The 12708-nt window shown below is 34.6% G+C and overlaps 1 protein-coding gene across 1 annotated transcript; it reads left to right on the top strand.

Moving 5' to 3' along the window:
- Window positions 1-1465: 1465 nt before the first annotated feature.
- Window positions 1466-12666, top strand: LOC116116793 (peroxisomal fatty acid beta-oxidation multifunctional protein AIM1). The gene is made up of 18 exons (XM_031402845.1): window positions 1466-1701; window positions 1811-1882; window positions 2218-2280; window positions 2402-2458; window positions 2626-2693; window positions 2799-2880; window positions 3013-3068; window positions 3714-4016; window positions 4303-4389; window positions 5067-5241; window positions 5956-6077; window positions 6336-6499; window positions 7102-7356; window positions 7938-8059; window positions 8172-8293; window positions 8437-8585; window positions 8728-8866; window positions 12420-12666. The coding sequence occupies exons 1-18, from the start codon at window positions 1608-1610 to the stop codon at window positions 12462-12464; spliced, it is 2175 nt and encodes a 724-aa protein (XP_031258705.1). The 5' UTR covers window positions 1466-1607; the 3' UTR covers window positions 12465-12666.
- The last annotated feature ends 42 nt before the right edge of the window (window positions 12667-12708 follow it).

The raw sequence follows: 12708 nt of genomic DNA, 5'->3' as shown, positions 1-12708 counted from the left end.
TTGGATAAAAAATTGAAGAAAGAAATACATGAAAAGATGAGTAGTGTTTGATATGGCACCAGGGCATGCAACATGGTTAGTCCCGCTGAGTTTCAAAATTTATAATATGTAGACCTTTATGTTATTTGTTACGCCCTAATTCTAATGCTAATTATCATTGCCAGATCGTACTGTATTATTATTCTATTGTTGATCATTATCGTTAGATCATATCTAAAAGGAAAACTAATATTGAAAAACGACTTTTTTTGTTGATCTAATAATGTTTGTTATTAATTATCAAAATTTTTCTAACTTATGAAGTTAATCAAAATCCTTTCAACATTTGATACGAAAATATCTTATGACAATTTTTTAAAATGGAATTAATAACACAAATGGTTGCTAACAAGTAACAACTACCAATGAAGCAAGTGTGAAACTGAAATGAACAAGTTTTGTATTTTTAATATAAATAAAAATACCTTTCAATGAAAACACTTTTTTTCATTTATCACGATTCACGAGAAATAATGAAAAACGACGGTGTGAAATGTGAAGGCAGTTGAGGGGAAAGGACTCTCAGCAGGAGTGAGGAGTGAGATGTAATTTCCGGTGGGAGACTCTCTTTTATCATTTTAAACAGTATTTTTGAAATATTACTATTAAGTTAATTTGGGTTATTATTATAAAGTAGGATTTAAAAATTAACAAAAAAATCGTATAGGTTTGTTAATTTAGTTAAATACCTAAAATAATAAAAAATTATAAATTGACAAAAACACTCACATCTACCCACAGTTACTAGATTCTGGCTATCACCGTTAGAATCTGGCTAGAATCTAATGTCATTGTGCATGATCGGTCAGATCTGGCCGGTCGTACGCTAATATAACATTTTTCGACTAGATCCCTGAAAAAAGTTAGATTTACTATTGGATCTAACTGTCAACGACGATTAAAGATATTGCTGTCGTTGATGGTCAATGATGCCGATATATTAATAGTCATTGACAATCAGATATGACCAAATATCTAGTTGTCAATAGTCAGATATTTGGTGATCGATCTGATCAAAAAATATTAAATTAGTATACTATCGATCAAATTCAATCGATAATGTGTCATTATATCAGATTCTGACAAGGTTCCGATAGTGGTTAATATATGATTTTGAGAATATTAAAATAAACGCTCATTTTTTTTCAGAATGGGAATAAAATATTTTGAAAACAGGACTTTTATCGTATCCCCGCATTATTGCGTCATTGCGTTTGTAAATTGCAAACCAACAAACATTTCGGTAACACAGTTGTCATAATTTCATTGGTTTTTAATCTATCTTTAACCAATAATCATGCAGAGCTTGTAAATGTTATAAAGATCTATGCAGCAGTCGATTCCGCCTCTTTTTAAAAAAAATATATAATTTCCACGTGTAACATAACATGAACGGAATGGTCAGTCAACTTGGCATTGGCGGTGAAGATACATTATATTTGCGCACTAGTTATAAAGAAATGAACCAGAACAAATAATCATCCATTTCATTGAGCTTTAATCACGATAAATATCTTTCTTCATCTTCTTCATCATCACAATAGATCGCGAAAATAGAAACCTAAGACATGGCGCAGCCTCGTGTAACTATTGATGTTGGAAACGACGGCGTCGCGGTCATCACCATCAGTAATCCTCCTGTCAACGCCCTATCCCTTCCAAGTGAGCTAAATAGCTTAACTATAAGTTGAATTTCGGTTGAATCATTACCTTAGTAGATTTTTTTTTTTTTTTGCACGACGGTTGTTAATGGATTTTGTTTTGGTTACAGTTATTACGGGATTAAAGGACAAATTTGATGAGGCCGCAAGGAGAGAAGATGTTAAGGCTATTGTTTTGACTGGTGAGTTTTTATATTTTGAAAATGTACTTCTAAATTTCTAATCATCTGATTGAATTGACGTGGTATTGGATAGCTGAATACTGAAGAGTACTGCTTAAAAATCATAATTGAAGAGGCAGTTATTTCGGATCTCAGAGTATGAAAATGAATTCGCTGTTAAACTATTGAAGGCACAAGAAGGAAATTATTATTGAAGCATAATACTAATGTAAAATGGTAGGAATAGAACAAGTTGAGCATGATAACTGGAAATTGTAATATTCGTCTGTGCTGTCTTCTAGGAAATTAGTCTCTGGTAGTATATCTGACTGTATTTGTTTTCTTGGTCCTTGAAGGCAAAGGTGGAAGGTTTTCTGGTGGTTTTGATATCAATGTTTTTGAGAAAGTTCACAAGACTGGTATGAGTTAATCAGTTATACTTTTTAGTGGAGTATATGGTCATTCGAAAGGTTTATTTATTTATTTTTATTTTTCATTACTTTGAATTGTGCGCTAACAACTTTATTGTATGGTCGGCAGGGGATGCTTCGCTCATGCCTGATGTATCAGTTGATCTTGTTGTTAACACGATTGAAGGTCTTCTCTCACTGTTATGGGCTCGAGTTATTATGTTTTTGGAAGCTAATTATGAGAATTAATGTTTTTTTATTGAGCTTGATGATTTGTCTGAGAAATTCTTATTTAATAATGTTTCATTTTTAGCACTTTTATATTCTTTGGATCTTATTCTTTTATGACCATAGATTGTAGGAAGCCTGTTGTTGCTGCCGTGAAAGGATTAGCTCTTGGAGGTGGCTTAGAATTGGCATTGGTCTGTGTTTCTTTGAAGCTGCAAGAGTTGTTAAATTTCATCTTGCTTGTAAAAATAATTGTCATATTGTTTCACAACTGCCTCATCCAAGTTAATCTCGTGCAGGGATGCCATGCACGTATTGCTGCTCCAAAAGCTCAACTTGGCTTGCCTGAATTGACTCTCGGAGTGATTCCTGGTTTTGGAGGTACTGCTGCATTTTTATGTAACATTTGTGCACATGCACAAATGTGTGAAGATACACTTATTTGATTTCAACATGAATGTTATATACTGCTCAAGCATGGACTGGATTTTTACGACCGTGGTTGCTTTGTAGGCACACAGCGCCTACCAAGACTGGTAGGGCTTCCAAAGGCGGTTGAAATGATGCTGGTAAGCCTTCCCATACATAAAGCTTGCCTAAATTTTAATCTCAGTATAAGTAATATGACTGTACTTTTGTTTTCTCCCATTATAAAGTTTGTCTAAATTCCTACTTCTGCTGTCAATTCACCTTTCTATCCATACGATTTAAAAGTGTATTGAGAGAGGGAGGGGGAGTTGATGACTTGGCATGATGAGATAGAGCATTTACATTTTGACCAATTAGCCCATAAAAAATTTAGCCATATAGCATATAAAAATAAAAAGAAAATCTTATTGTGATGGGTTATAGGGAGAGAAAAAGCACTGTGTTTTAAGAGTTCCTTATTCCGGTTGGTTTGATTGTGCTAGAAAGTGTGAATTGATGTTTGAACGGTAGAATTTTGTTAAATTGGCTTCCACTTAAGATAGAATTTTGCTTTGAATGTTTGAACAGAATCATAAATGTTTTAAAATAATTGTAAAAGTTCTTTTTGTATATCTGTGGTATAAAGAGCAGAACTTTGTGTTATGTTCTTTGTAGTAACATTCTGATATGGCTGTATTCTCTTCCACCTGACCCCTTTCTTTTAGAAATACTTTGTTAATCATCTTCATAGGGCGCAATATAATTTTTCTTAACGCTAATTATTATATAACTATGATGCTTTGAAGTTATCCAAATCAATCATGTATGAAGAGGGCAAGAAGCTTGGTCTGATAGATGCTATTGTGGCTTCTGAAGAATTGCTGAAAGTATCTCGTCTATGGGCTTTAGACATTGCCGCAAGGCGCAAACCATGGGTACGTACACTTCATAGGACAGACAAGATTGGTTCTCTTGCTGAAGCAAGAGAGGTACTAAAAACTGCAAGACAACAAGCCAAGAAGACTGCCCCAAATATGCCTCAGCACCAAGTTTGTCTGGATGTGATAGAGGAGGGTGTCATTCATGGAGGGTATAGTGGGGTTCTAAAGGTATTTTTTTATTACAGAAATTACTTGAGTTTATGCGTCAAATTTATTCCTTCCCTAAGTAAATCTTATGTGTCTATGATGCTAACAGTTTACTGTTCTTTTTCTTGGCAATGATTGTTTGTTGGCTATCTGGTATTATGCATTCACTGATTCTATAGGAAGTTTGAGTTCTTGAACTCGACGTGTAGGCATTCATGCTTGTTTTCATACAAATTTCTTTCTGATTGTTTTCTAAGAGATGGATTACAATTTACTCATATATGCAAATATGAATTTGTTGTTTCAGGAGGCCAAAGTTTTCAAGGATTTAGTCTTGTCAGACACTTCAAAAGGTCTTGTACATGTCTTTTTTGCACAACGGGCAACCTCAAAGGTTTAGAGTACTTCAATCACTCATGCTTTTTTCTGTTTTGTTTCTTTCTCTACATGGATAATTGATTTTTATGGATGGTGAACACGTGTTTACATGGTTATTATTGCATGATATATTTATTTTCTGCCTATGATTGACTTGCTTTCTATGGTATGTTGTATTTCCCTTTCATTTGGACATGGTGTTCTAGATTGAAGCTTAAAAAAAGACTTGGAAATTTTAGCTGTTATGTTGCAGTCATGGAAAGTTAGGGTACAAGGTGGTTTCGGTTTAAGTGGCATTGCTTAAATGCATTTTTTATCACTATTTGTTTTAGAGCACTTATTTAATTTTGGCTGACCAATCAATGCCCTCTATTATGCCCCTTCTCACCCAAGATTTATGTTGCAGCATCTGCTGAAGAAGTTAATTGTTTTGAAACCTTTTAATGCTTTTGTATGGAGCAGAATTCTTAGGCTATATTGTATATTACTTCTTGTTAGGATCCTTTCATATGGCGACGTCAAACTTCTTTTAAATTTTTTCTCTTTCTTCCTTGTTCTTATCTTGAATGGTTTTTGCACTAAATTAATCAATACCGTTTTAGTTTTCTAAAGGCATTTGTTTGAAGAGGACTTATTGGACCTCTTATTCACAATTTAAGAAAGAGTATGCCCTTTAACTTTTGACTTCTACAGGTGCCTAATGTTACTGATGTTGGACTCAAACCAAGGGTTGTAAAGAAAGTTGCTGTTATTGGTGGAGGTCTTATGGGATCTGGCATAGCTACTGCTATTATCCTGAGCAACATATTTGTTGTTCTGAAGGAAGTTAACTCTGAATATCTTCTGCAGGGAATAAAAAGAATAGAAGGTGGTTATTTTCTTTAGAAGATGGTTGAGATTGACATGAAATTTCTCTTTTAATCATATTAAACCTTCATTTGGAAAAGGACAATTCATAGAAGAAATTTTATAACTTGAACTGTTTCCTGATATTGATTACAGAAGTTTTTTTCAGAGGCTCATGATACTCTTTGTAAAGCTTTAGCCCCTTTTTAGATGGATTATTTTTTTAGTTGTGGATTTCTGATCCACTTTCTAATTTTTTTTTTCACATTATTGTACATTTCTCGTTTCCTTAAAAAAAAAAAAAAAAAAAAAAAAAAAAGATATTAATTACAGAAGTTAATAAATCACTGTAATGCTAGGTGGCTGTTGATTGGTATTTGATTTTCCAGTTCTGATTATTTAGAATCTGTGTGACCTGCCACATGACTTATATGTGACTATTGGCTGTAAATAGTGAGGTCAAGTAGTCTGCCAATAAGATAACTTGCCAATTTATGGTAGTTTGTTAATTGCTATACTAGTACTAACATGGTATGATAACAAAACCATGTTCAGTAGCCTGTCTTTTGCATCATTTGTTTACTAAAGAAAAAAGGAAGGTGAAGGTAATTAAGTCTTGGTTTATGACAGCGGAAGGAGGGTTTTGTCGAATATATATATATATATATATATATATATAATAGTCTATCCATATTCACTTCCAATATGAAACTCATTTCTTTTTATTGTGTGACAGCAAATGTTCGAGGCTTGGTAACAAGAGGGAAGTTGACAGAGGATAAAGCAAACAAAGCCCTTTCAATGCTTAAAGGTGTATTGGATTACTCAGAATTTAGAGATGTTGATATGGTCATAGAGGTGTGCTGTCTTAATTTTCTCATCATATGAACTTTGGAAATTCAAATTCCAAACTGTTGATTGCTACAGTTTTGTCCAATATATGGGGTAGAACTGACTAATATTTTTGTTCTGTAATGAATTTCACTTATCATGTATGCTCATGTTTTCTTATATGCTACTTATTAGCTTATAGATATTAAAGGACATTATAAATAAATTATGCATATGTAAGTGAATCTAACTGTTAAAATCTTACATTGTTGTTTCTATTTGCAGGCAGTCATAGAAAGTGTTCCTCTGAAACAAAAAATATTTAGTGAAATTGAGAAGGCCTGCCCTCCTCACTGCATTTTGGCAACTAACACTTCTTCTATTGACCTGAACATCGTTGGAGCGAAGACCAGTTCTCAGGATCGTATTATAGGGGCACACTTTTTCAGGTTATTTAAATTAGTTATTTTTCTCTTCTCTCTGATAATCTTTAAATATTTCACCATTATAATTTCTTATACTCTTTTAAGTGATTCTTTGAATTTTCCATATTTTTTCTGCTGTAGTCGTTTATAGTGGTAGCCTGATTGATTCATAGCTGCTAGTTGCTAGATAAACCAGTTTCTGGCTCACCTAATGGAGTACCCACATGGACCAGTTATCTGTTAGAATTTGGGTTTTGCAAAATTTTCTTTACCCCATTTGACTGCTTACCAAGAATGTATGAACATATTTTTAATGGTTTGATTCTCTCTTTATTTCTTTTTTCTCCTGGTTTAAAATAATAGGTCTCTGTTTATTATGGGAAACCTGTTTTTGGCAGACTCATAAAATGCTGATATCAACATGGAATATAATACGCACAGGCCAGAGAGAGCCTGGATAAGTTTAAGTTGATTTTTTTAGTTATATCATTCTGCATATGATGCTCACAGTTGTTTGTCAGTGAAGAATTGAATTTTATTGTTATGAGTAATCCCATATTTTATGTTACTCTAAAATGGGAAAGGCTTCTAGTATACTTTTTCTGACATGGCTCTTATATGAACAGTCCTGCCCATGTGATGCCCCTTCTGGAAATTGTACGAACAGAGAAAACTTCTGCGCAAGCAATACTTGATCTCATGGCAGTCGGAAAGAGCATAAAGAAAGTTCCTGTCGTGGTTGGTAACTGCACTGGTTTTGCAGTCAATCGGACGTTTTTCCCATATACACAAGGCTCGCATATTCTGGCGAATTTAGGCGTGGATGTGTTCAGAATTGACATGGCGATCAGCAGTTTTGGCCTCCCTATTGGCCCTTTCATGTAATCTTCTTCTCTTAGAATTTGAGTTATTGCTTATATGTATTTTGCATGCTCTAAAACCTGTGTTATTTCCACTTCTAAAATTTTTGCCAAAGAAGAATAAGATGGGAGGAGTTCACTTACATGTCAAATGGCATGGAATTATCTTGTGACTTGAATGGTTATAGTAGGATAATGAGGATGTCATCACAGCTTCAGTTATCTTATTGTACAATTGATGTACATAAGAATATATTTGATGTTCTATATTTTCATGCTTTAAAATCTCTAGGGGTGAAGCTTTTGTTGTTGAGTTCCTAAAGTTGACTAGTAAATTCTTAGCGACTTAAACTATCTGGTGAAGACTTGGGGCATTTTCTGTTAGCCTTCTCCCTCTAGTAAAAGCCTCAAAAGTAAGCTGAAAAAAGCTTTTAAGAGCACTGATGAGTGTTCAGGATTCAATATGTTTGTTTAATTGTATTTTTCCATTTTCTGTATGAAGATGGAGATCTGTTTTTATGCCATGTATGTAGGTTCACACATTTGGAAGGGTTATGTATTGATTTTGTTGAATTATGCCTTTCCCATGGGATACTTTTCAGGCTTCAGGATGTAGCAGGATATGGAGTAGGCGCTGCAGTTGGGAAAATATTTGCCCAAGCATTCCCTGATCGCACCTTTAAAAGTCCTTTGGTTGACCTTTTGGTGAAAAGTGGACGAAATGGTACCAAAAGATTATTATTTATTTTCCATTTGTATTTCTTTTCTTACCTGTTGCTGAGGATCTGTCAAGTTTGTAATTCGGGAGCTATCTGCACTTTGGCTGGTTGTTTTAGGTAAAAACAATGGAAAGGGATACTACATTCATGAAAAAGGAAGCAAGCCAAGACCAGATCCTTTAGTTCTACCAATCATTGAGGAGTGTAGACGACTAACAAATATTATGCCTGGGGGAAAGGTAAGTCTCTTTGATATGAAAATTAACATGCTAGTGGCAGTTAATAGTACTAATTGCTCGAGTTGATGTTGTGATCCCTCTAGCAGACCTTATAACTTGCACTTTATTAGACAAAATAACTGATGTTGGTTTTGATCTGGCAGCCTATATCAGTCACTGACAAAGAAATTGTGGAGATGATATTTTTTCCAGTGGTGAATGAGGCATGTCGTGTTCTAGAAGAAGGAGTAGTAGTTCGAGCCTCTGATCTTGACATTGCATCAGTTCTTGGAATGAGTTTCCCATCTTACCGGTGAGCGTTTAGTACAACTTACCTTTTTCATTCTGGACCGGTCAATTGTATGTTGCAGTATATGTTCAACCTGTTCATAATTTTATGAAGCATAAGTTTCCTGGGAACTTGTACCTCTCACTAGCTATTTCTTCTATGGCAGAGGTGGTATCGTTTTCTGGGCTGATACAGTTGGGGCAAAGCATGTATATACAAGTCTAAAGAAATGGTCGGAATTGTATGGGAACTTTTATAAACCATCAAGGTTCTTGGAAGAAAGAGCAATGAAAGGCATTCCACTGGTAAGAAGACCTGTGTTCCATCTCTTTTACATGCATAAATAAAAGGCTTCTCTCTTCCTCCTCCTAAGTTGAGCTTCAAGATTGACATTGACCTTGCCCATGTGATCGTGCCTGCCAATAAGATAACTTGCCAATTTATGGTAGTTTGTTAATTGCTATACTAGTACTAACATGGTATGATAACAAAACCATGTTCAGTAGCCTGTCTTTTGCATCATTTGTTTACTAAAGAAAAAAGGAAGGTGAAGGTAATTAAGTCTTGGTTTATGACAGCGGAAGGAGGGTTTTGTCGAATATATATATATATATATATATATATATAATAGTCTATCCATATTCACTTCCAATATGAAACTCATTTCTTTTTATTGTGTGACAGCAAATGTTCGAGGCTTGGTAACAAGAGGGAAGTTGACAGAGGATAAAGCAAACAAAGCCCTTTCAATGCTTAAAGGTGTATTGGATTACTCAGAATTTAGAGATGTTGATATGGTCATAGAGGTGTGCTGTCTTAATTTTCTCATCATATGAACTTTGGAAATTCAAATTCCAAACTGTTGATTGCTACAGTTTTGTCCAATATATGGGGTAGAACTGACTAATATTTTTGTTCTGTAATGAATTTCACTTATCATGTATGCTCATGTTTTCTTATATGCTACTTATTAGCTTATAGATATTAAAGGACATTATAAATAAATTATGCATATGTAAGTGAATCTAACTGTTAAAATCTTACATTGTTGTTTCTATTTGCAGGCAGTCATAGAAAGTGTTCCTCTGAAACAAAAAATATTTAGTGAAATTGAGAAGGCCTGCCCTCCTCACTGCATTTTGGCAACTAACACTTCTTCTATTGACCTGAACATCGTTGGAGCGAAGACCAGTTCTCAGGATCGTATTATAGGGGCACACTTTTTCAGGTTATTTAAATTAGTTATTTTTCTCTTCTCTCTGATAATCTTTAAATATTTCACCATTATAATTTCTTATACTCTTTTAAGTGATTCTTTGAATTTTCCATATTTTTTCTGCTGTAGTCGTTTATAGTGGTAGCCTGATTGATTCATAGCTGCTAGTTGCTAGATAAACCAGTTTCTGGCTCACCTAATGGAGTACCCACATGGACCAGTTATCTGTTAGAATTTGGGTTTTGCAAAATTTTCTTTACCCCATTTGACTGCTTACCAAGAATGTATGAACATATTTTTAATGGTTTGATTCTCTCTTTATTTCTTTTTTCTCCTGGTTTAAAATAATAGGTCTCTGTTTATTATGGGAAACCTGTTTTTGGCAGACTCATAAAATGCTGATATCAACATGGAATATAATACGCACAGGCCAGAGAGAGCCTGGATAAGTTTAAGTTGATTTTTTTAGTTATATCATTCTGCATATGATGCTCACAGTTGTTTGTCAGTGAAGAATTGAATTTTATTGTTATGAGTAATCCCATATTTTATGTTACTCTAAAATGGGAAAGGCTTCTAGTATACTTTTTCTGACATGGCTCTTATATGAACAGTCCTGCCCATGTGATGCCCCTTCTGGAAATTGTACGAACAGAGAAAACTTCTGCGCAAGCAATCCTTGATCTCATGGCAGTCGGAAAGAGCATAAAGAAAGTTCCTGTCGTGGTTGGTAACTGCACTGGTTTTGCAGTCAATCGGACGTTTTTCCCATATACACAAGGCTCGCATATTCTGGCGAATTTAGGCGTGGATGTGTTCAGAATTGACATGGCGATCAGCAGTTTTGGCCTCCCTATTGGCCCTTTCATGTAATCTTCTTCTATTAGAATTTGAGTTATTGCTTATATGTATTTTGCATGCTCTAAAACCTGTGTTTTTTCCACTTCTAAAATTTTTGCCAAAGAAGAATAAGAAGGGAGGAGTTCACTTACATGTCAAATGGCATGGAATTATCTTGTGACTTGAATGGTTATAGTAGGATAATGAGGATGTCATCACAGCTTCAGTTATCTTATTGTACAATTGATGTACATAAGAATATATTTGATGTTCTATATTTTCATGCTTTAAAATCTCTAGGGGTGAAGCTTTTGTTGTTGAGTTCCTAAAGTTGACTAGTAAATTCTTAGCGACTTAAACTATCTGGTGAAGACTTGGGGCATTTTCTGTTAGCCTTCTCCCTCTAGTAAAAGCCTCAAAAGTAAGCTGAAAAAAGCTTTTAAGAGCACTGATGAGTGTTCAGGATTCAATATGTTTGTTTAATTGTATTTTTCCATTTTCTGTATGAAGATGGAGATCTGTTTTTATGCCATGTATGTAGGTTCACACATTTGGAAGGGTTATGTATTGATTTTGTTGAATTATGCCTTTCCCATGGGATACTTTTCAGGCTTCAGGATGTAGCAGGATATGGAGTAGGCGCTGCAGTTGGGAAAATATTTGCCCAAGCATTCCCTGATCGCACCTTTAAAAGTCCTTTGGTTGACCTTTTGGTGAAAAGTGGACGAAATGGTACCAAAAGATTATTATTTATTTTCCATTTGTATTTCTTTTCTTACCTGTTGCTGAGGATCTGTCAAGTTTGTAATTCGGGAGCTATCTGCACTTTGGCTGGTTGTTTTAGGTAAAAACAATGGAAAGGGATACTACATTCATGAAAAGGGAAGCAAGCCAAGACCAGATCCTTTAGTTCTACCAATCATTGAGGAGTGTAGACGACTAACAAATATTATGCCTGGGGGAAAGGTAAGTCTCTTTGATATGAAAATTAACATGCTAGTGGCAGTTAATAGTACTAATTGCTCGAGTTGATGTTGTGATCCCTCTAGCAGACCTTATAACTTGCACTTTATTAGACAAAATAACCGATGAATTCTTGTTGGTTTTGATCTGGCAGCCTATATCAGTCACTGACAAAGAAATTGTGGAGATGATATTTTTTCCAGTGGTGAATGAGGCATGTCGTGTTCTAGAAGAAGGAGTAGTAGTTCGAGCCTCTGATCTTGACATTGCATCAGTTCTTGGAATGAGTTTCCCATCTTACCGGTGAGCGTTTAGTACAACTTACCTATTTTATTCTGGACTGGTCAATTGTATGTTGCAGTATACGTTCAACCTGTTCATAATTTTATGAAGCATAAGTTTCCTGGGAACTTGTACCTCTCACTAGCTATTTCTTCTGTGGCAGAGGTGGTATCGTTTTCTGGGCTGATACAGTTGGGGCAAAGCATGTATATACAAGTCTAAAGAAATGGTCTGAAATGTATGGGAACTTTTATAAACCATCAAGGTTCTTGGAAGAAAGAGCAATGAAAGGCATTCCACTGGTAAGAAGACCTGTGTTCCATCTCTTTTACATGCATAAATAAAAGGCTTCTCTCTTCCTCCTCCTAAGTTGAGCTTCAAGATTGACATTGACCTTGCCCATGTGATCGTGCATATGAAACTTTTTTTTTTTTGTTTTTTTTGTTTTTAAATCTTTTAAATGATTGGCAGCGTCAAAAGGCATTACTTTAATTGTTGTATGTATTGAAAAAAAATAGAAAATAAATAAACTAACTCATTTATTTCTTACAATGCAGAGTGCACCAGTGTCATCGTCTCCAACATCAAAGTCACGTCTCTAGGCGATAATTTAATATATGTAACCCGTTATTAAGGTTATTGCGATTGAGGAAAATAAGTTAAGAGTTTCATGTGCTTTCATTCAGAAACCACAAGCAATAAGAATGCGTGTCTTCAAATGTATATGGTATTTCCATTCTATGTTGTTATTTGTTGAAAGAAACACTTGTTGGATCTGCTATCAACATAATTCTCTCTTATCAATTTAAGCATTTATTATTAAACAACTATTCAGAAATTTTGGAT

This window comes from Pistacia vera, unplaced genomic scaffold, assembly GCF_008641045.1.
Source record: "Pistacia vera cultivar Batoury unplaced genomic scaffold, PisVer_v2 Contig783, whole genome shotgun sequence".
Taxonomy (NCBI): domain Eukaryota; kingdom Viridiplantae; phylum Streptophyta; class Magnoliopsida; order Sapindales; family Anacardiaceae; genus Pistacia; species Pistacia vera.
This window is presented reverse-complemented; position numbering and strand designations above follow the sequence as displayed.